This window comes from Cottoperca gobio, chromosome 24 (genome assembly GCF_900634415.1).
Source record: "Cottoperca gobio chromosome 24, fCotGob3.1, whole genome shotgun sequence".
Classification (NCBI taxonomy): Eukaryota; Metazoa; Chordata; class Actinopteri; order Perciformes; family Bovichtidae; genus Cottoperca; species Cottoperca gobio.
Window position 1 is genome coordinate 3,369,414 of NC_041378.1, and position 25,033 is coordinate 3,394,446.

Here is a 25,033-nt window from a genome sequence, read left to right on the forward strand (position 1 = left end):
CACATTTTAGTTGTTATTATTATTATCTCACGAAATTGCAGTTTGGAGAATAGTGGAGATGTGAACGTTCAGCATGGGAGCTGCTATTGATGAAGTAAACTGGCCTGTGAAGCAAATAAAAATAAAAAAGATGTACCAGAGTTTATTACAGCCGCTTTCAGAAGTACACTGCAATCCATTAGTGGGAGATTATACACATCGGAAATAAAACGAGAACTGTTGAGCTTCACTGCTGACTTTCAGCTTTAATAAATGAAAATTAAAAAAGGTGTTTGCATCTACATCACAGGAACAGCAGAGGAAATGTGGCTAGAACATAACCTCATATTTAAAATAAATGTATTTACCAAATTAACAAAAACATTTCTTTTTTTTATGATAATTATTCAAACTTGGTTGTAAATCATTTGCTTTTCTTGCAATTTTTTGGTTTCTTTTTTATATCAGAGACACGTCATCACTAACGTCACAAAATCACAATAATAAAATATAATATTATAGGAAATATATAATAATAATAAAAAATAAAGAAAATTAAATTTAAATAATAATAATAATAATAATAATAATAAAAACACTGTTAATTATAGTCTTTCTGGTGTGCCTTCCTGTCTAGTTACCGAATAAGTTTTTAATCAGAGAATAGTAAAATATTATAGAAAATATATAATAATACAAAATAAAGAAAAGTAAATAAATGAATAATAATAATAAATAAAATAATAATAATAATAATAATAATAATAATAATAATAATAATAATAATAATAATAATAATAAAAGAATAAAGAAAATTAAATTAATTAATAATAAGAATTAAAAAAATAAGAAGAATAAAATAAGAAGAAGAATAATAATAAGAATAATAACACTTAATAAAAAGCCTTTGCTGCCTTGTCTGTGTGTCTGGGATCGTTATCCTGGTACATTGGCCTAAAATTGTGGGACTATGTATAAAAGGGCTTTGAACACAACACTGTTTACTCCCAAACACTGTTAACACTCAGTCATTGTTTCATGTCACACACATTGTGCTAGAAATGGAACCAAAACAATGAGAAATGCAGCATTGCAGATGCTCCCCGCTAAATTCCAGTTGCTGTTCGGCAGCACTTAGGAGGATCCTGGAGCCACAGTGGTTCTCCTCTGGGTCTCTGTGATATCTAAACCTAAAATATGCAACAGATGACTCTTGGGCTAACATATCCAGGGGGGAAAAAAGCAAAAGAAGTTGAGAATGTTGTTCCCATTTCACTCTGCATGCAATGGTTCCATGTCTTCAAGCTGTCAGCTCTCGCTAAAATTTTCAAAAGGTGAACTCCTCTTCTCGGCTCAGATCACTTTTGTCTCGACCAACTGCTGAGCTGACAAAAATGTCCTTCTCTTCACCGTTAACGCCTCTCTCTCTCTCTCTCTCTCTTTCATACACACATATAGCGTACATACACTACACACACACACTTGCATTTTTCTGTAGCATTTTGTCTCAGGAGCACAGCAACAGTGAAGCTCAACTCCCATGACAATTGTGAAATATGTACATGAAAGCATCCAACCATTCATTCAAATAAAAGAACAGGCGCCTCGTGCACGGCGGCTCGTCTCCAACCCTCTCGAGCAGGAGAGTTTTCAGCCAATAAACCAAATTTGTAATGATCGACAGCATTAACGTGCACATCCCTGCACACAAGCACAACAAGCACTTGTGAGGAGCTGTAATGATGTGCAACAAACACACTGCATTGGAAAAAAAAAACCCAACAACAAATAAGAGCCTGTAATGAGATAACTGCCACAGTGCTAATGTCTGCTGAAGAGCAGGCTGTGTGCTCTCTCAGCAGGACGACAAACCAGCAACAACCAACTCTGCAGAGAGTAAATGTACTGAAAGAAACCTAAGAGAATAACTCTGTAATGGAAGAGGGAGAACTCCAAAAACCAGGAAATAAAAGCACAACACAGAAGCAGCGAAAACAAGGAAAATAGATCAAGAAGCTCGACTTACTTTGAGTATACTTCATTATCTCTGTCGCAGCGAGAATCCTTGTGTTTCTCCCAGTCCTTGCCATGTTTACATGTAGTCAGCAGAATAATATCTTCCCCGTTGTGGATGTGATACAGAGCGTTCCTCGTCTCAGAACCGATGCCCGTTAGGTATCGCTTCCCTTTGAAAACCAGCAGGTACTTCCTGGAAGGCGGTGCATCGTTGAGCGTCAGATAACCTATGCCCCCTCCTTTGAGCGGGTGATCCTTGGAGAATAGAGGGATGGAGATATCAAAGTTGGGTCGGAAGTTGACCACATCTGCGCTGGCCTTGGCCAGCATGGCCTGGCCCACTTCAAAGCCCAGATCCTCGGTGTAGTCCGGCCAGGTGCCAGAGTAGAGGTTGAATATGAGGTGGTTCCTGCCATCGTTCCACGTGGGCAGGTTCTGGATGCGGAGCCTGACGTTCTGGACGTACTGAGCAGAGAGCTGGTCCCTGTCCAACGTGTCCACGGCCAGGATGAAGAGACAGGCCCGCGAAGGGTCTTTGGTGTGGAAGCGAGACTCCTCGATGGACGACAGGATCTTCTGGTAGGTCTCGGAGATCTCGTCCCCTCTCTGCGGAGGGTAGATGTAAACCCTGAAGCCCGACTGGCAGCGAGCAAAGTCGAAGCAGGTTTCCATGCGGCAGCGCTTGTTCTTGTAGATGTTGTCGCGGATCGCTCGTCGTTCACGAGGCGACGTGTGCTGGTGATGGAGCTGAGGGCTGTCCTCCTGTACACACACACACACACACACACACACACACACACACACAGTTTATATGTAAAGCACATGTGCCCATGTTATCAGGCCATCAACCATGCATGATCGATTCTCAGCGAACACATGAAAACATTTAAATGAAGCTTTCATCAAAACACCATCGACTACGTTTACGTGGACAAAACATTCCAGTTTTGCGATTGTTCCAACAGGACAATATTCATACATAAATGTGTACGTAAACATAGTCAACGGATGAGTGTGAGAGCACTAATAAGACCTTACATTGTAGCCAGCTTAAAACTGCTTTGCCACCATTAAAGACTTGAGGTTTCATTGCTACAGCTGAACCAGTCTACACAACAAGATGAATGTTGTTGTCAACCAACCCGGCTTGTGGCCCTTTAAGGCAAAGCAAAGGTTGCATATGTCTGTGGCTGTTCAGACACACAATCGCACTGCGTGAAGAAATACAGATGCAGAGGAACCACTTCTCCAAACGGCCTCCCTGGATCGTGCAGTGCTTTTTTCTACCCGTTAAAAACTTTGGCCAGTTCACCTAAATAGTGACGTTCTCTCCTCAGATTGTGTCATTTGAATAGTTTTTAGAGGCAACAGTATCAAGTACTTCACAATTAAAAAAGCACAAAAATAAACACATGTAGCAGAAATATCTATTTAATCACATGATAAATCATCTTGTGACCTCAACGGCCCTAAAGCTTTGAAAACAGCAACAAACTCATCATTCATCTTTAACCCAAAACCATGCATCTTTAAAAATGTATTTACGATGAGCGCTATAGAAATGTAAACACATTTCTTTTGCATTCCTTTGATTGCTTAAAATAACACTAAGAACGAAGCTTGCTGCTGCATAATGAATATTTCTGAGAGCACATTGTCCTAATGATACTTTTGTACATTTGAATGAAGAACTTGTAATTGTATATTCCTATATTGTGGGGTCTGAATATATTTCTTCCACAGATAATGAAGCAGGTGATGATGAAGATTGTGTGTACCTCTTGCTCTCCTCCCTCCAGGTACGGCTCCAGCTGCTGGGTGGACTCCGGCCAGTGCCTGGGTGGTCTGGACGGGCTTCTCTGTGGCAGGGGCTGGTACGCCTCCTGGCTCTGGTGGTATTGGGGGTACTGGGGAAACTGGTGATATTGGTACGGCTGCTGCTGGAACTCCCCAATCTGCAGACCCCACAGGTAGACGAGGAAGAGAAGACCGGCCCCCACAGACACGAGCAGGTACCGCTTCTTGGCCTGCATGTGTGCTGTGGGGGGGAGGAAGAGGAGGAGGTGGTGGGATAGAGATAGGAAGAGAAAGGGAGGAAGAGGAAGGGGAGGATGAAGGGTTGAAGAGGAGGAAAAAAGGGGGAGAGGACAAGGAACTAGGAAATGATGAGGAGAGGAGGTGCAGGGAGGAAGACACAGGTCAGCTCGACCCACAGGACAGCCTCTCTAGCCACAGCTCGGCATTTTGGGATTTGGAGTCACTAAAAGAGAAAAGAAATTGAAATATACACATGAATTAAGTTACCAATAAAGTCTCGAACCAATCAGGACTTTTAAACAAAGTAAAACTTCATCATTGCCACATTTTTGAAGTGAAAGCCAGTGTACAGACACTGTATAGCTAGAATAATACAGCTGATAAGGTTCCTCTAATAGCTTTAGGTCGTGTTAGATTGTAACATATGTAGTCCATATTGAGTCTAATGAACATAAAAAATAAAATAAAAAATCTGATAAATGCATAATAAACGTCACGTTTCAGGTTCAATAGTTCGTTAATATAAATAGCAATAGAAAACACACAATGCATCAAATATAAAGTTCAAAACTGATGCATGAGACTAAGCGGTTTGCTGATCCATCACATTTAAATACATTGTAAATCAGCAGTCATAGAGACATTATGATTTAGTAAGAAAACAAGCACCTTAACATTTCTATCTATAACCTTTTGACGACAAGCGCCATTGACAATTTTGCCGAATTAAACATTTGTTTGCCTTTTGGAAAAGCTACTCATCTAATTGAGTATGGCTAAAGACATTCACGAATAACAATTGTATTTTTAGCTCATTCGGCATTACCAGAGCAGCACTTTGTTTCTGCAAAACAATTTAACTTTTGTTTCAAACAATTGGCTGTGCCTGGTGTTTTCGGGTTAATTTGTGCGAATAAGATTCCGAATATATTCCAAAATGTTCATCAGTAAAACTACATTATAAGCAACTGGTGCGGGATAAAAGAGCTGGAGATGTATTTAAGAAAGATCATGATGGATAAGAAATGCAGCAATAAACTGCAGGATTTCTGAATGTTGTTCGGGATACATGGGGAAACACGTGGGATGTTTGTTCCGATTAGTACACCACTATAGGATTATAGGAAGGATCTCTTTCATTTTTACTCAGTAGAAGAAGCATCGCTAAACTCCATTCACTGACCTACCTGTTTACAAGGAACACCTGTGGTCCCAGGAAGAGATCCGTACATCCGCTGCTCTCCCCTCCAGCCCGAGCAGGACTCCACAGTTCGGATACACATTCTCCAGCTCTACCCCCGAAGCGCCCGATCACAAATCCATCCACGAATCATAAATTATATTAAAAGCACGTGCAAGGAGCAGTCACTGAGCTCCGCGTCCGCAAAGAAGCCCAAAAAGGTGCGCTGGCTTCATCCTCCACCGCGTCCCAGTCACAAACTTTCCTCGAGAAAAGACCACGGAGTGATTTTCACGTGCACGAGAATCCGAGCGGGCGAGCACACAGCTATCTATCAGCACGACAGGTGTCCACGATGTGAATGTAGACACACGATCATGTGCCAGAACAGCCGCGATAACATCCATCCAGGATTAACTGATGTGTTAAACAAGGCGCGTGCATCTCCAATCATGAATTGCCATCCCCTTTAAAAAATTAAAAAATCCCAGAAGGAGAAGATCCAAACTTTAAATCCACACTTCCCCCTGCGCGCTCGATGAAAAATAAACAGGAATCATCATCCCAGGTAAATTAAAGAAATGCCCGCGCACCTGATCCGGAGAGACGCGCTTCAATAAAATCCTATTAGGAGCGACTTCAGGGTGTGAATGACAGGCAGCGTCTCTGCAGGGTTAGAGTGATGGATAACATGAACACCATCAGTGCATCCTGTGGTTCTTCTGGGTTATTCCACCCTGACTGCTCGCCTCCAACAGACCCGCTGTCCTCATGTTTCCATCCTCAAATCCTCAGTTGGATCTGGGCTGCGCCACCGTGCAGCATCCAGCAGCAGCAGCAGCGCTGATAAACCAGACAGCAGCAAGCTGGCAGACTGGGGGGGTTCGGAGCATGCATGGGGCGTCCGTTGGCTCTGATGGTGAGGTTTTGGAGCTCGCCATGATTCAGCATTTCTCACTCTCCTTCTGAAGCTTTGTTTGTATCAGTTTGATAATGACTAAAGTCTTTAAAAAAAAAAGATATGTGGAGGCAATATCCCAGAGAAGTCCCAGGGGAGCATCCAGGACCTCTAAACTGACTTTGTCATTGCTGTTTGTAATATGCCAACCAAACTCCATTCAGAAATCTGCAAATTTAAGATTCCTAAGCTTTATCGGCAGACATGGGCTTAAATAAGTTGTAAAACATGTTTAGGTTGCATCTCTTATGCAGCTTGTAGTTCCAATAAGTTATGAATTTATAATGCATTCACTCTCAAGGTGTAAACTGTTGTTCTATCAGCCAACTTGTGTTGCTTATAATTAAGAAGCTTTCAAATGGCGTTTAGTGTTTTCTCCACAGTTTACGAAGGAATCTGGCAACACTTCGGGGCTGCTAGAAAGTTCTGTGATCTACATGTAATTTGTCACATTTGCTGCACTTCTCTGGGCTCCCCTTAAGGTTATGATAATTTAGTTGCAAATGAAGTTAAAGGGATTTGTCGTGGCTTGTCAAGGTTTAGTGAACTGACTCTTTGGCAAGCCTAAGCCACTCTTAATTAAGTCTTAGCTCATTAAATCTCTTAATGATTCAAATATTCGGCCCAATGAATCAACTTTGGCCACTTATCTTTCCATCTCTGCCGCCCTTCAATCATGTTGCTTTTATTTGTAACGAAGCCATTGAATAAAATTAATTTGCTCATGTTTTGAGCAGATGTCATTATCTCATAGATTAGAGACGTGTGTAACGATGTTGTGGAGCCACACACAGACACATCGTGCAGCAAACAGTGCCATCGTGTGGTTCAGGGTGCAGCCCACACTTTAATAGCTCTCACACACACACACACACACACACACACACACACACACACACACACACACACACACACACACACACACACACACACACTAACTACCTCTCATCTGAATCCATTACAGTTCAGAGGCACATGTTATACTTCTTCCTGCTCAACATTGTTTTGATGTTGTATTTATAGAGATTGTTCATGTCAAGACACACACATGTACAGAAAGATAAGGAATACTGTAAAGAAACAACAACACAGACCACCTGTAGAGGTATGAGTCCATAGTTCTGGGCCAGGTAGTCTGTTCACATAGTTATTAATGTTTCACAGGCTTTGTAAAGGAGCCAGTCGAGGTGGTTCGGGTATCTAGGCGATGCCACCTGGAGCTGCTGCCCCCGCCACCCAACCCCAGATAAGCGCTAGACGATGGATGGATGGAAGCATGGAGCATCTGATTTATCTCCAGCTTGCTGTTCTGCATCACATGTTTGATCCTCTGCTTGTGTGACGGAGGTGTTACATCTTTATATATACAGTCGATCTAAATGGAATTAATTTTGGGCCTGTTTCCAGTCTCCACCCATTGTGTTCTCATCTCATGTGAAGGCTTACTGAGAGAGTACAGAGGACGGCACTAAAGCCTCTCTCCTCTCCTGACACTGGCTTTATGAGACTGTGATCTGGCTTTAAATTCATTTAAATCATTATATTTCAGTGTCATGTTGATTTTGCAGGATTGTTTTCCCTTTTTGTTTAACATCCCGTAAACCTACAGCGATAAAAACTTGTTGCTCGTGCACTTTTATGGCGTTCTGGTGCCAAAAATGGACCGCTCACAGAAGGTGGGACCAGTGTAAATCCTGGATTTCAAACGGTCTGGAAAAACAACACTTTAGAGCGGATTTCTCATCTTTAATCTCTGGCTGTGCAAAAGCAGAATAAATCCTTTGACATCATTTGGATTGTAGGAACCCACAGCTCAACGTTTGTCTAAAACACTACCAGTCTCTCTTTGCACACCGGTTTTGTTTTCACTTACCTGTAATGTGATAACTCTGAGGGATTGGCTGGTGTTGATGGCTTCATGGTCGATTAGGGGAAGATAAATCTGAAAAGGACGCAGAGCAGCAGAGAGAGAGAGAGGGAGCTAAACTTTGATCTATTTCCAGTCTCAGTCTGCCGCTTCAGTTCCTCCACTTCCTCATTTTCACCATCAATCTGGAAGCTTATGGGATCATTCAGGTTACTGTAATTAAAGTCTCTTTTCTCTCCTGTACCAGCGTTTAGTTTGAGACTGTGATGCAGCTTCAACATGGAATCTAACTAAGTACAAGTACTTAAGTATACAGTTACTTTCACCAAAGTAAAGGATCTTAATACTTCTTCCATCCCTGCTGATAACACAGTGAATCTTCCCCCAATGATTACATTAAAACTATTGTCTTTTTGTTTTACAAGTTGTTATGTTTAAATATGCAACTGAGGCATATTCTTAGTAAGTATGAGCTCATTTGCATTTCAAGAACAGATTCTAGTAAAAGGTTTATCACTCCATAAGTCAGCCATATTTAATTGACTTTAATTACTTATTTTTAGAAGATAACATAGAAACACTAGATAAACAATAAGTAAAGGACTTAAAGGGACAGTTCACCCCAAAATCAAGAATACATATTTTTCCTCTTACCTGTAGAGCTATTTATCAATCTAGGTTGTTTTGGTGCGAGTTGTCGAGTGTTAAAGATGTCTGCCTGCTCTCCAATATCCATCCATCCATTGTCTGTCGCTTATCCGGGGTCGGGTCGCGGGGGCAGCAGCTCCAGTAAGGAACCCCAATCTTCCCTTCTCCGGGCCACATCCTCCAGCTCCGACTGGGGGATCCTGAGGCGTTCCCAGGCCAGTGAGGAGATATCATCTCTCCACCGAGTCCTGGGTCTTGCCCGGGGTCTCCTCCCAGCTGGATGTGCCTGGAACACCTCCCTAGGGAGGCGCCCAGGTGGCTCCTTACTAGATGAACCACCTCAACTGGCTCCTTTCAACGTAAAGGAGCAGCGGCTCTACTCCGAGTCTCTCCTGATGGCTGAGCTTCTCACCCTATCTCTAAGGGAGGCGCCACCCGTCTGAGAAAACACATCTCGCCCGCTTGTACCCGTGATCTCGTTCTTTCTCCAATATAATGGAACTAAATGGCACTCAAAAAATATATTTTAAAATTCATGTTTGGGTGAACTGTCCCTTTGAGGTGATTTTTCCATGCAACCAGTCAGAATGGAAGAAGTGTTATGTGCCTCTGTGAAGACTAAAACAAAAACTTTTTCAATTTTTTTTTTAAATGATCAGCGACGTGAGAAGCGATTCCTGTGTGAGAGAAAAATGATTTGACTCCGTCTAAATCTTTGTTCAGTATGCCATGTGGAGGAGTCATCTAAATGCTAACAATGTTGACTGAGTCACTTCAGCGGCTGGGAGAACATGTAGACCCCCCCCCCCCCCGCCCACCCCCCAACAACAACAACACACACACAAATAATAAAAATCAATGGCTCTGCTCTGCCTTAGGATTGTTTTGTTTCATCTAATGACTCGCGCTAACTCATAATGTAACACACACACACACACACATGCACACACACACACACACACACACACACTCAGGACGCCAGCTGGGCCACTAGCTGCTGTAATCTAGTCCTGTTCTGTTCAGATGCTTCAGCTCAGGATTTGAAGCTGCACTGCAATTTTCAAACAATCCACATTTTCAGACCATCTGGAGCCCAACGAAACCAAAAAGTGAGGCTGTAATTATTATCCACACGAGAGTCATAACAAACCAACAGAACTAAAAGCCTGCTCCATCTACAGAAATGCATTACGCAAAGTTTTTTTTATAGTGGAACCAAATAAACTTGTTGTTGTTTTTTTAAAGGAAAAAAACACATTTTGATGTGGATACAAAGCAGCAAACATCATTCTGGGGGTGTCTGAGTGGGAGGGTGGATCTAGAGCTCAATGATTGGAGATATACAAAGTAGAATCAGTGTATGCCTCCACCCAACTGGTCAAGTTACGTACATCCATGTTTGTCCAAAAATGTCATCACTTCATCGTTTTATCCTGTTAGACATCAGTGTGAAATTGTCATATATACTTTGTGAGGTCACAGTTTATCCTTGAGTCCAGGTAACCTTTCAAGGAAAGGATGAATGTGTCTTTGTGTTAAAGCAGAAACAGTAAGCGGTCATGTGTGACCTGGTTACATGTGTTCCCTCAGCTGCTGTGTGCTGGTCAGAAAAGATGCAGACTCTACATTGACTGTAATGATATTTGCACACTGTTCAAACTTTACTGCGTTAATGAGAATCACTTTTGCAAACTCGTGGATACAGACAGAGGGAGACAGAGAGACAACACCACACTTTATTCAACATTGATGTAACAAAGTGTCACAATCTGGTTGTACTCTGTTTAATTGTGTAAAGTTCACTCCCCTTGTGTCATGTCTAGTTGTACTTCCTGTGTGTGTGTGTTTTCCCTCCCCTTGTGATTGTTAATTCGATCCTCCTGTGTCCATTCACCCTGCCCTTGTGTCTTTGCCTTTCTCCTCCAGCTGAGTCTTGTTCCCTCGTTTAGTGTCTGTGTATATATCCCTGTCTGTCCCAGTGTGCCTTGTCGGATCGTCATTCATGTTACGTTGTTGTTACCCCCCGTGTCTGCCCCGTGTCTGCCCCGTGTCTGCCCCGTGTCTGCCCCGTGTCTACCGCTTATAATAAAGCTCTCTTTTGTTAAACTCTTGTCTGGCGTCCTGCAATTGGGTCCTCTCCCTTGTACCACCCTGTGACATAAAGGGCGACAAAAGAATATAAAGTCCTATCAAATAAAGTGCCTACAAAGTTTCATTCTTTTTGTTTAGAGCGAATTGGCTCCAGATAGAAGGGATTACAATGAGGTCAGTGGATTATCCTAAAAATGGACTATCTGCATGACTCGACGTCACTAGAGGAATCAGACATGGAGCTCATGAACCAAAGTTTACTGTCATTGCAGTTTTCAGGTATAAAGAAATAAAATAGGCTGAATTCCAAATAATTAAACTGAAAATATCGCGACAACCACCAGAGACATCTAACCAGATGTTCACTAAACCTTTAGTCCAAAGTTCAGTGCAGATTTCTCTCATTTTTACCTGTTTATACGAAAAATAAATATACACAAACATAAAAATGTGAGCCAGTTTGAGACAGAAAATGTCAGGTGTTGATGCATTAAAAAATACTTATCATTATCAGGATATATATGAAATGTATTGTGACTAGTAGGTGACAAAATGTGTATTTTTGTGTGTCATTTGAGTACAGTGAGCCTTATTTTCACACTTCTGTACATACACACACATATACACACTTATACACACAGTCGGTTTATACTGTCCTGGTATTTTTACCTGATTCTGTTGCATCAACTCATTTCTAATTTGTCTCATGCGCTTTTTTTCCTGTCCCAACCTAGATTTAAAAGCTTAACCAGGGACTACGATGCACGATCCTGTAAACAGAACATGCCGGCATTGTAAACAGAACAAAAGACACAAGAAGAGACAAACTAGGACAAGGAAAGCTCTCTGTCGGCTCTCTCACTGCTCACCTTTATAGGATGAGGCATGGTAACACACATACACCAAACGTGTGTTTCCTAATATTACAACCTTCAGTTCAAGCTGCTGTAACTGACTGATAATATCTTTACTATAAAGTGCTGCATCAGTCCGTTTCAGAGTCACGCATCGCTCTGCAGCGCCTCAATGCATCTGCTGTGCAAACTGATTTTTTTCCTGTCACCACCACTCACTGGCAGTGTGTGTGTGTGTGTGTGTGTGTGTGTGTGTAAGTGTGTGTGTGCATGCAGAAGAAACATATTAGGGTCAATCTATAAAAAGGGAAAGCCTCCAGGACTCCTCCCTCGCTTCTCCTCCTCTTTCACTTCTTCTTATTCTCCTCCTTGAGCCCAAGACTCCTGACCTTTTGCCCAAACTGTGAAATGTCAAGAGGATGCTCGTAATGTCACAACAGCTCATCGGGGCGGGAATGCTGTTGTCATGGAGACCACATCACGTCCGCAAGCGTGTTGAGACTTTTCCAGCTCAGTGAGACATTTTTTAAACTTAACATAATTTTTAACCAAATAAATGGAAATATAATTAGCATTCTTACCTTATTTGTTATTTAGTTCAGTATATGACCTTAAACATTATTTAACGTAGAATGTGAGTGTATCCCTTCATAATGCTACATAAGATTTAATTCTTCTCCTTGAGGGCATTAGAGACACTGTGTGTGTGTGTGTGTGTGTGTGTGTGTGTGTGTGTGTGTGTGTGTGTGTGTGTGTGTGTGTGTGTGTGTGTGTGTGTGTGTGTGTGTGTCATGTGTTTGGACCCGTTTAAAGTGGCCTGAAAGAAATGAAATACAAATGGCCACGGAGCATATTCAATTTCAATGTTATGCCTGCTGTTTATATGTGGATTGTATTGTGGACTGTCGTGTGTGTTGTTGTAGCTTGTGGTTTGTTAAGTGTTAGAGGAACACGATGGAAATAAGTCTTCAGGATTTTACAAAGATAATTATTTGCCATTGTACAACACATGTTTGTGCAACCACATGCAGTTATAAAGAACTATTTTTCTACATAAGATCTATTTTTTGTGGCGGAGTGTGGAGGATGAGTTCAGGAGTGTCACCACCTGAGGAGAAAAGTCGCCCAGTAGTCAGGTGGTACGACAGCGGATCCGATACCAAGTAAATACAGGGCCAGTATTGCCGATTCCGATACCGATTCTTTTTTTGAAAGTCCTCTGACAGTGACTTCTGTCTCGGTTGCAGTATGTTGGTCTGCAGCTGTAAAATAACACCACACGGCGCTCCTCTTCTTCTCTGCCATCATGCGCTGTTGAGTTACGTGACTGCACGCCGGTAACACTCACAGTAGGGGAGGGGGGCAGAGCATGAGCGACCAACCAACGTTGGTATCGGTACATCGGTCTTTTAGATCGATCCGCCCACCGCTTGGATACTTCATCAACTTATGTAATGGCTGCAGTGCAGAGTTATATGTGTTGTTGTTTTTTAAATCATCAAGTAAAGTAAAAATCAATAAAAGCATATTGTTCAAGTTTACACTTTAGAAAGTTTACACTGAAAAATAGCCTTAAGAGGATTTTTAAAAAACTTATCATTTTCCATAAGAGAAAACATTTTAGGTGAAGCCAACTGTCCGTCACTGAAGTTTCCCTGTTGATGCTTGTGTGAGTGTTTCTCTTGGTTTATCCGAATATTCGCTCGGATAAATGAAATCCCTCGCGGCTTACTTATAAAATATTTTCCAGAATTAATGGCTTGTGATGCAAGCTGTAAATTCACGTTAAAAATGAAGCGGCCATCTTCAGGTTTTGGCATTTAAATTATCCACAACACACTGCGCAGTGCACTCTGTCATCCTGTCAACTTTAATGTTTTAATATTCTGTTTTAAAAAGCTCGCTCACAAACACACGTAGTATACTGTGTATAGGGCATTTAGTGCAAAACACGCACACACACACACTCGTTTTGATTTATAGTCGGAGCTATGCCTCAGTGACTAACCAGAGTAAAATATTTATGTGAAGCCAAATGAGTGACATTCTCATACATTTTCAAGTGAGTGTATGAAGTGGGATAATTTACTGTAGTGGGTAATCCATTTGATGAGGAGCAAGCAGGCGTTCAGGAGAGCAGGCATCATGACGTTGATGTTGACTGTAATATGTGATTATCTTGATCAACATGACACCTGAATCCACACACACAAATATAAATATGCATATATATATATATAGGATGTTAGGATGTGTAAAAGTGCTCCACTACAAATAAAAGTCCTTCGTAAAAGTAGAGCAGTATGACCCTAAGTACTTGAACTATGACCTCTGTGACTGATTTATTATTATATATTATATTATTAATACTAATGCATGTTAGTCCAAACATAAATCTGACGGGTTTTAAGATTATTTATGAGGAAACTTTGCTTTTTTGTGACATTTTTGAATGATTTTACATTTTTTAGAGCTTGAAACTAAAAATATCTGAAACGTTTAGAGGGGAAATGCCACAAAACAAAAAGATTGGATACCACTGGTTTATTCTTTAACAGTTTATTGTATTTTATAAGCGATAAACTGCAGCTAATGCGGTTAAATACACGTAGTGGAGTAATAAGTACAAAATCTGCTTTTGAAATAGTTGGAGTTAAGCTATTAAGTGGTATAAAATAAAATAAAAATACTACAAGTATCTCAAAACTGTACTTAACAGGAATACTTGATCAAATGTACTTAGTTACATTACACTGCTGGTCATCTTTTCTTCATGCTCTGCTGCCCCCGTTTTGCACAATATGCTTTATTTTTATATAGTTTTTATGTCTTTCATGTAGCTGTCAGATGCTTTTGAATTTAAATACTCTACGTTTCTGATTTCACACAACTCGGGTTATATTTCTGTAATTTTTCCCACCGTCTCGCAACAAAGTCGAAAGAAAGACGAGCTGTCAGACGACGAGACTTCAGTCGCGTCACAACGCAGGAAATGTAGGATTGGATCCAAACGCAGAGTTCAATGATTTATCACCACAATTAAAGTGTATATATATATATATATATATATATATATATATATATATATATATATATATATATACTGTATACTGCAGGCGTACAGGCAGGTGCAGGTCCAAGCTCCAAAGCAATAAGACAAGAGGAACTAAATGTCAGCAGGTGTGACGGTCTTTTTGTCACTAACGACGAGTCAAACCTGAAAATAGAGCAGTACATGTCTGCAGGCAGGTGCAAATCTGCTCAATTGAAGTGTGAAGTGTGCGTCTTCAGTGTTTGTGGCACTCTTCCCACACAGCATTCATACAGAAAACACCAATTGAATAGCAGGGAGAAAAACAACCTCTGTGTGCAGGGAAAATACAGTTTATTGGATGCTCCGCCATCTGCCATCAAGAGAACAGAGCTTGTGTTTACTGCTCCACTTGTTTGGGGTAGTTAAATATGCCCTGATTTGAAATGTTTCTGATCAGAGCGTCAGCTGATGTGCACTCAGTGGAACATTTGAGTTGTTGTGATGCCTTTTCCCACAAGACCTAAAGGCAGCGGGAGCCCGTGCTTTCCACCTTCATCGCTGCCTCTTTTTTCACTCCATTGCTTCCAATACAGAGAAGATAAATCAAGTGCCACGAGTCCATTGATGTGAGGGGAGAAGAGATGGGCCATTTGTTGACAAAACTCATTTCCCCACTTCCAGGTAATAAAGTACTTTTCTTCTTCTTCTTCTTCTTCTTCTTCTTCTTCTTTTTGCTTTTTCGCCTTCCTTCCTCGTGTCACTCGTTTGTCTTGACAAATAGGTATGTTTGGTAGCACACGGTCATAGTGATTGGACCAGTGCACACACACACACACACACACACACACACACACACACACACACACACACACACACACACACACATTAAGTTCAGTCTGGCCTCGTCTGCTGGAGGCACCTGCTGTAGCCTGTGAACAGGTGCACTCTGCTAATAAACTCAGCAAGAGTACTGAATCTGCTTTTATTCAGCTTTCTCTATTATCCCTCCCCCCCATGTCTCCCCCACCTCCCCCCTCTGTTTACTCATAACCAGGTGCATCATGTCACCAATCACTAAGCCCAAAAATATGCATCAAATAACAACTGAAAACTGTCTGAAAGTCAACAATGTAGAGAATAAAGTGTCACTCATTAGTATCCATGGATGTCAACACATTACTGTGTTGTAAGTCGTGCATGCTCCTCCTGCATTAACCTATCTTTTTATCCATGCATGCCTGGGGGGGAAAGGTTTGACTGAAGGTGTGGACAGTTTGCCGGTTACATTGATCACCGCTGAAAGAGTCTCGGGAGGGAAACGCTTCGGGCGGCTGGATGTCTCTCTATCGGCTGTAATTCGATTGCTAAGAAGCTCCATGACAGAAATCCAGTTTGTATGTAGCTGGAAACATCGACTCTCAGCAATGATTTGGACCGAAGAGGAATCTAATGAAAGAAGAGTTAAGGAGCAGGAACAGTGATGAAAGCTACACAAGGATGACGGAGAGGGGCTGGAACATTGAGAGGAGAGGAAACGAAAGCCACTGTCAACTTATAAATGTCCTGACGTCTCATCATCTTCATCGTCATCATCCTCCTTTTCTTCTAACTTCACTGGTCACATAATTGATACATATACTAATATACCTTCAGAATAAAATGTCAAAAATCCAGTTTACATTGTTTTTAAATAAAACTTATTTCCCTGCCTTTAAACTTTTTTCTAATATTTTTTATTACATCCATCAAAAAGTTTGATCTAATTTCAACCTAAAGAATCTGCAGAATTATTCCTGATATTTTATGCTCCATAAAATAAATCCCCACTTTTGTTATCTTCGCCGCCATCTTGACTTGTAAAAGGCAGCCGGGAGGGACAGTTACTGGCGCACTTCTCTAGTTGTTGTTTCATGCACATGCTCAAAATCATCAATTGGCGTCAATGCTCCTCTGTACATGTCCAAATGTAAGAAGGCCACGAGAAGCTCGCATCGGGCCGAACGCACAGAAGCGATCAATCAAGAAAGTGAATTCATGTACTTCCTTCCCATTCCCAAAGCTGCTCAGTAATCGTACCTTCTCTTGACCGCCTGCACCATTAGATCCGCTCACCTCCAGCCTCGCTCTCGGAGCAGGTTATAAATTCAATGTTTTGCTCACACACTCTCCAGTCAGCGGGGTGGACTGCTGCAGGAGCTGAAAACCTCGCTCTCTTAAAAGAATACAATCCCTCCACCGCCTCCTCGTTCTGCATGTTGCCTGGAACAACAGCAGCGATGAAGTATATGTTTGTCAGACGCTGTGTTTCACTTTCTGTAGCTCTACAGTTGCTTAACTACAGATATGAGTGATTTTTAAACAAGAGCAGACTCGGGGTAAATGTGAGAAATGTGGTGTTTGGTTGCTCTCAGGTGACACACACACACACACACACACACACACACACACACACACACACACACACGTGCACACGGTGGAGTGTGTGAGTTGTAACACTGGGTATGCTTCTCTGCCTGCAGGTCTAAACTGAGAAGCTGGAAAATCAATGTGCATTTTGGAAAGTTTTCTCACACGGGAATAATACAATAACATTACTATCCCCCCCCCCCCCCCCCCCCCGTAAAGAGAAAATAATTAACCTGCACTGTGTCTGATGCAATAACACCTTTTGGTAAGTCATCTGCAAAAATAATAACCAACCATAGGTGAATGTATAAATATATAATCCTATAATGCATACAGATGGTTTCACTCTATATTTGTTAAAAATGAAAAATCAATGAGGAAAAGATAATTCCTTATTTAAACCTATGATTTTTAAAGGTCCAGTGTTTAGGATTTAGGGGGGGGATCTGTCAGCAGCCATCTGTCAAGGTATAACAGAAACATAATGTGACAAATGACTGCACCCAGGGAGTCATAAGTAGAGATGATAGTGACTGACCTACAGTGAGGAGGACAACGCTGCGAAGTGAAGAGAGCGTGGCCTCCTAAACTTTAACATCTCCTTTGAACTCGCACTGAACTTCATCTCTTTCTCCTCCTGACACTAAGTCATTTTTTCTTTCAGAAACTATTGATCTTTCTTTCCCTTGTGCAGCTATGAATAAATCACAAGAAAGTGACAGAGAGGCTGCTGCGTCTGGCAGACGCTGAAGGACTGAGGGGGGAGGAGGAGGCTCTCGGCTGACATTAACTGGCCTGTTTGAAACGCAGGACGCTCGGGTCGCCATCGCAGCTGCAGCGTTGGCCGGGTCGTACGGAACCATGGAAGAAAAAACAAAACTGATTTCTGTGGATTTATCTCTAAATCTGCGTCTCTCTGAAAAACAACAGGATTAAATCCAGTCAGCATAACCCCACTAGTGTGGTGTGTGTGTGTGTGTGTGTGTGTGTGTGTGTGTGTGTGTGTGTGTGTGTGTGTGTGTACAAAATACATCAAATATGCATATCAAATTCTTTGATTTGTAAATGCTACGCTATATGGACAAAAGTATGTGGACACCCCTGCGCAGGGTACACATGCACGAGCACACATGAATGCGCCTGCAGAAATATACAATCAATACATTTCAATTCATTATCTGAAATTGTTCTGCACCAATACTTTGAGCCTGTTATTTACAGGAATATATATATGTATATGTATATTTAGGTGTCCACATACTTTGTCTGGGTGTCCTTCTAGTTTCTGCCACACGGTGTCTTTAACTCAGTTTTAGTGTTTTCATTACTAATCGGTTTTCTTCAGGTCATTTCCCTTTGTGCACGATACCACCCACTAAACGAGGACACACCTTGAAATAAGCTGAATTTGCATTTGTGTATTTAACGTCAGAATTTTCCTTCCGGCTGTCGTCAGGGTCAGTGGTGTATTTCATCACCCCCCCCCACACCACCACACACACTTCACTTTATCAGTGAGGTGGATTTACGTTTGTGCTGAGTCAGCGCTTCCCCAGCCACGCCCCGACAAATCAAATGTCACACCATCTCCTGGGGTATTAATCACACTCAGACACACACACACACACACACACACACACACACACAGAAACAGAGGAAAGGTCACTTGATAGGAAGCTTCACTCACACACCAGGTTTAGTTCATAAACATGTTGTTTCTTGCCCTGAACAGCAGAAGTCCCTCTTCCCTGTGAGAGTCTGAGTGCATGTTTGTAATTATATCAGGAAACATGTGTTACTCCTCCATTGCTCAATTCGAGTGGAGAACCAAACATTGAATTTGACTAAATGTGTATAAAACATGTTTTTAAAGAGAGTCTGGGGTTTGAGTATTTCCCTCAGTGTGAACATCATACAGCATCAATTACAAGCTGGAACAAGCGGACAATATAAAGTATATGATGCTAAAAAAGTATTTAACAGGAGTTTAGAGGAAAAAGACAAAGCGGTTACTTGATAAGAGTATGAAGTGTACGTCTCTGTAATATCTTGAAACTAAAGCTGTTAAAAGTGTGAAAACCTTCTGTGTTAAGAGTCTGTGACATGTTGATTCCACAAAATGAATGCATTAATATGTTTATTTTATAATTACTACGACCTTTAGTGTTGAGCGTCCCAGATCTTTCACAGTGGACAGTGTTGCAGGTGAACACTGGAAGTGAGGCAGAAAGAGGACACACACACACACACACACACACACACACACACACACACACACACACACACACACACACACACACACACACACACACACACACACACACACACACACACACACACACACACACACAGCTGCCAGAGCTGCACTTTTAATTCACCATACTGTGGCATTTCCATGAAAAGAACATCTGAAATAGACATGACCTTTTACTGTATGCAACACACATGTGGAGTGATATTGATGCCAATACATAAAATAGGGCATAATAATAAAATGAATAGTTTGGACCAGTTAATACAGGATTAATCACATTAAAGGTATAATATGCAGCTTTTTCCCCCGTAACAAAACAATGTATAGACTCGTAAAAATAATCCCTTATGTCCCACTAGAACATAACCACCTAAACTTTCATTTAGCATCAACCAAAGTGTTGGAAACTTTTGACTTGATGATGATGCTGTAGGAAACAATAACAGATTACAATTCATCCACGAGGGATGATGATGATGATGATGATGATCGTCCGTGCAAAGGTTCATTACGATTCATTCAGTAGCTGTTGAGATGTGTCAGTCTTGATCAAAGTGGTTTTAGCTAAAAGTATTTCCTGACCCACTGATGGGATGTAAACCCGCCGGAGAGAAAGACAGAGACTAATAGACAGTCGGCCTCAAGAGAAAGACGCTCGTAAAAACTAATCTCATCCATCTGCACAGGTCAGATTACACGCAGGAAATGGGTTTCTTTCTCTCTTCATTCGCCATCGATTCTTCTTTCTCTTTCACCTTCTCTTGTTGTTTCCATCACTCCCACTTTTCTCCCTCCTTCACATGAATGGATGAATGGAAAATAAAAAAAATATGCCGCATTTCTCTGGATGATATTTATTTGCCGCTATGAAGAAAAACACTCTAGCAAAGAGAAGAAAAAAATATATAAAGTTAGCAGCCGGTTTCTCCCGTTGGAAAACAAATAATACATAATTAAATAAATAAATAATAATAAAATCTAATAAATAATAGTAAATAATAATAATAATAATTAATAATAATAATAATAATAATAATAATAAATAAATAATAAATAATAGTACATCATAATAATAAATTATAATAAAATATAATAAATAATAGTAAATAATAATAAATAATAGTAAATAATAATAAATAATAAAATATAATAAATTATAATAAATAATAATAATAAATATAATAAATAATAATAATAATAATAATAATAATAATACACAAGAATAATTAAATGTAAATTAAATAGTAAATGCTGGTGACATCAAACATTATAATATTTGCCTGAGTTGGATTGAAAATAAAATGTTTAAGTTTCAACTTTAAGGGGAATAAACCAGTCAAAATAAATAATTAATATCCTGAACATCCACGTCTGATTTCCTGTTCATTCCTGTGCATATTACATGGGAGTGTAAAAACTAACAATCTACTACTATATAATGAGTCTGGCGCTCAACTACACGCTGAAGATTCTCACCGGAGCAGAGGTTGTTGAGTTCAGTGATTTCTTCTTGCACTCTGAGGAGGAGGAGGTCCTGCAAGATGTCCTGCTGCAGCTCCTCAGACTCCACCCCGAGGAGCTCCAGGTGATGGTCCTTTAATCTCAGCAACACACGGCCTGGAAGAGAGGTGAGTAACTCAAGGAACATCCTCTCCACATGTGGATCTTCTCATCTTAACATTTAAGTTGACTTTCATGCATGACTCGAACCTGATATGGCGTGTTTAATTATGGCCTTCTGGAGCGTGCCCATGAGGGTCGGGTGCTGATCCTGCAGCCACTCCAACACTTCTTCAACCGACCACAACGACACTCGCTTCGACAGGTCCATCACTCTGCAGCCACATCAGCAGCAACACCCTGAAACGTTAAGAACACAGAAACCTGAGCTTGCAGCAGTTGTGTACTCACAGTTCTGATGCGCAATAAGTGATTATTTCTTACACTTGGGGAAATGCAAAGTTATGGTAACCAATAGAATTAATGTCCAAAGTTATGAAGTTTAAATAAACCGGAATTTTCCTTTAATATTTCTTTCCATAAAAAGCTGGAAAAAGTAAGTAAACGTCAGAAAGAGTACGCCATTAATATAATCTACTGTTCATGCAAAATTCATTTTTATAAGCAATTATTTTTTCATTTAAAGAAATCACTTGTTTTGCACCAGCGACCAATAAAATCCAAATTTGAAATATACAACTTTGCTACATAAATGATTTAATTCATCAAAATTGTCGGTTATTTCCTCCAGAAAACCCCAATAAGACAACCATTGCACTGTAATGATAATAAAAGTGATTAATAAACCTGAGCAGAGTCTGTAATCACTGCGAGCGTGCAGACGTCCCTCTGCAGCAGCTCACGTGCAGCTCCGCCCCGGGCACATTATCCGAGGACATTGTTGTCTGTGGTAGACCCTCAAAACGGAGGAAATGTCATTTCCATCCCTCGATATTAGACGTTGTGGATTAAATGTCCCTCTTATGCGGCGTCACCCACTTCCTCAGAATAAGCCTGTTTTCCAGTGATTCATTCAACAACCTCTTGAACATGTTGAGGGATTCCTCGGAGCTGAAAATAACGGCAAGGTGAAACCGACCGGCTCCGACACTCTGAGGTCGAAAGAAGTTCTCACATAAAAAGTTTCTTCTTCGCCTGCGGTTCTTTTGGCTTTCCTCCCCCAGCCATATCCTCCTGGGCTGCACTGCTATAGGGCGAAAACTGCTAAACTGTTGATGTGACCTTTTCAGCGGGCCAGTCTAGTTATTGGGGTATAAATAGAGGAATGTAATATCCTGTGTTAATTAAGGGGGATGCGTGATTGGCCGGGGATGTAACGAGGTCCCAGCGGAGTAATTGGCATACAGAGAGTGAAGACCTTTACACCCGGGCAAAGACACGGAGGACACTTAGAGTGAGCTGAGGGGAAAGAAGGAAATCATAGGACAGCGTTTCTTAAACTATATGACCCCCAAACTGGGCCTTTATCTGCAGGGAAATAAAGTGACTGTAAAGCCAGCTTGTCTTGAAGCACTAACTACTACAACATCTTAACTAATGTTCACGACTTGGATGCGTTTGAATCTATATGAAACACATTCAACAGTTGAGGTGAAGTGTTATTCATATCACTCACAGTTGGAACATTTCCACACACACACACACACACACACACACACACACACACACACACACCTCGTGTTATCTGTTATTGAGCTTCAGGGAAGTGAACGTGAGGGCAGTCATGTTGGTTTTACTTGGCACATTGATTTAATAAACAACAACAGAAAGTGTATTGTATAAGAATAATGCAGAGAAGTAGCAACAGAAAGGAAAGAAATGTCTGTGGGTGCTTCAGAAAGGCTTTTTTTATTCTTGGATTGCAAATATGAAGGCATCATGTCCTTCTTAGTTGCATTTCCCATCATTTCTCTTGTGCAGAAATGGGTATAATAAAAAAAAAATGTATATACACTAATGTCAATACTTTCTGTGATAAATTAGTTGATGACATTTCTTTCATAAATAAATAAAAAGATGGCAAACTTCTCAAACTAAAAGCTAAATAAAGTCTAAACACAAGCAGTCACACAATGTGCATCAATAAAATATAGTTTAAAATTGGGGAAATTAAGATGTAAACCAGAAAACGTCTAAACAAAGACAAAGTAAAAGGACCACCAGAGGTTAAACAGGATGGTTCTCACGTGGTACAATGAACCACATAAATCCTTCATGCCTTCTAAAGTCTGATCCTACCATCTTGTGGTGCATTGCAGAATTACTTCATCTCTTGAACAAGTCGTTGTTTAATTGTCTAACCTTCGTAAAACCAAGTTCACAGAGCCTTCAGCTCTCTAATCTGCAGATCTTTCTCCAATAGTAGGAGGTTTGGGTGAATTCTCTGTTCGTAATTCAAACAGCTGACAGCTTGATTTTGTGTCTCCTTTTAGCAAAAGGCAAATCTTTAACTCATTACATTTGAAAATGTGTTAAGAGTTTCGGATAACTGTTTTATAAATTCACCATGCATCACTTCATGTAAAACTGCCTTACGGTCACACTGTGCTCAAAAGTGATGTAAAAACTCAGCAGAAACTGACAAAAGTAGTTGTAAATGTTAAAATGTAGACTTAATAAGGTATATTATTGAAGGCCGGATACTGCCGAATTGAAGCAGATACTCTTAAACGTGTTTGTTGTGCTACAGCAGGTGCGTACCTGTTCCGGTAAATTAAACCTAGTTAAAATGTAAAAAAATATGAGTATCATTTGGCGTGTTGACCTTTGTACATGGAAAGAGGGACTGTAACCCACCAACAGCTGCCTTTCAATAACACCGAACATCCTTAACAGCAGGTAAAACCAAACACTCACATCTTTACTAACTTTATGAAGGTTTTTGCTGAGTGATAAGTTATATTTACCTCCGGTCAGGATGATATCATTAATGGCGACCCTTGTCTCTACCTGTTGGAATTATTTTCATGAGGTACATTCCTTTTCCCGTATCCGCCCACCAAGCGGGCGCATGCGCAACACATCCTTCTTCCACACTCCCACGCGCTGCACAGGCTGCTCGTGATGCCTTCAGTGCTGTCAGAATCTGTATGGCACATAACGATATTAACATGCAAAAGGACAGTTTATGTTCCTCTGTTTGTGTGTCAATGTCCTTATAACAGTTTCAGATAATATAAAACTATCCAGACCAGTGATTGTACCGGACACACCCAACAGAGGGCGCACGCGTACAGCATGTAGCGCCACCTTTCTGCACCTCTCTTCTCCACCAGCTGCTCGGCATGCAGAGCCAACTTCAGCTGGAGTTTTGTGATGGTCACATGATGATGTTGTGGGTATATTACTCCAAATGTCTGAGCTTGTTCGCTTCTATAGAGCACTGAGAGAGAGTGTGTGTGCATGGTGCAGTATTTCACACTGCCTGCAGCCTGCACGATTAATTTAATGCACATTTGAACACGTTGACAGCTGAGACAAGCCTGGAGTTACAGTGTCAAAACGCAACTTTTTGAGGGGAATTATGAGCCACGTGGAGCTGTGATTTTTATTTCCAATTGACAGCTGACAAGGTGAGAGATACGGATTTACGCTACTTATTTTTCTGTTTTATTTCGTGCAGGTTTAACATAATCTGACACATTTGTACCGTAAAATGCATAAATCCTGCAGTGATTGCACCTGTTTCAACCCTCAGCTGTGTGTCACCTGTCATTCCTTTTTAAAGAGATATTATGTAGAATATATTCTAGGGGGGGTCCTTGTAATTAAAACGTAATTAGCATGTGTGCAAAGTGACATGTTACATAGGGACTTATTTAGGGATTAATGCCTTTTGTGTTGAGTGTTAAAAGGTTAATGATGTTTGTTCTGCACAAAGGCTGCAGCTCTGTACAATCACCACATGATTTATTGTGCTTTGACCTTTTTAAGGTGGCAAACTGGTTGACATCTGTTAAATATTCATTGCAATTATAGGTTGAATGGTAACAGTTAAAAGGCTGATTTACTGCATGTTCTCTATTAGAGCGGTGTGGTACAAGGACAACAGGACAGGAAATGCACGTTTAATGGAACTCATTTGCAGAAAATTGTTGCTTTGTGTTTCAGCGGTCATGGGTGAAGTATCTCTGCCTTTAATTAACCAAGAAAAATGGGTTAATGTTGCACACGGATGACTGAGCAATG

At 40.8% G+C, this 25,033-nt stretch overlaps 2 protein-coding genes across 2 annotated transcripts in view; both read right to left on the reverse strand.

Moving 5' to 3' along the window:
• The window catches only part of LOC115003439 (exostosin-1), a 205,507-nt gene extending 199,679 nt beyond the window's left edge, over positions 1-5,828 (reverse strand). Inside the window, exons 1-3 of the mRNA XM_029425218.1 lie at positions 5,220-5,828; positions 3,774-4,255; positions 2,006-2,757 (exon numbers count right to left, since the gene is read on the reverse strand). Of these exons, the coding sequence (XP_029281078.1) occupies positions 2,006-2,757; positions 3,774-4,028 (1,007 nt within the window). The 5' untranslated portion in view covers positions 4,029-4,255; positions 5,220-5,828. The remainder of the gene's footprint in view (positions 1-2,005; positions 2,758-3,773; positions 4,256-5,219) is intronic.
• A 13,656-nt stretch (positions 5,829-19,484) lies between these two features.
• On the reverse strand, positions 19,485-23,877 carry LOC115003567 (sterile alpha motif domain-containing protein 12-like). Its single transcript, XM_029425418.1, has 4 exons — positions 23,752-23,877; positions 21,035-21,184; positions 20,801-20,941; positions 19,485-20,205 (listed from the first exon to the last, which is right to left on the reverse strand). Exons 2-4 carry the CDS (start codon positions 21,153-21,155, stop codon positions 20,189-20,191), a joined length of 279 nt encoding a protein of 92 aa, XP_029281278.1. The 5' UTR covers positions 21,156-21,184; positions 23,752-23,877; the 3' UTR covers positions 19,485-20,188.
• Between the last annotated feature and the right edge of the window lie 1,156 nt (positions 23,878-25,033).

Coding starts and splice junctions, on each gene's coding strand:
- LOC115003567 (XM_029425418.1), bottom strand. CDS start 21,155: ATGGACCTGTCGAAGCGAGTGTCGTTGTGGTCGGTTGAAGAAGTGTTG. Junction 20,942..21,034: donor AATTAAACACGCCATATCAG/GTTCGAGTCATG, acceptor CCTCTCTTCCAG/GCCGTGTGTTGCTGAGATTA.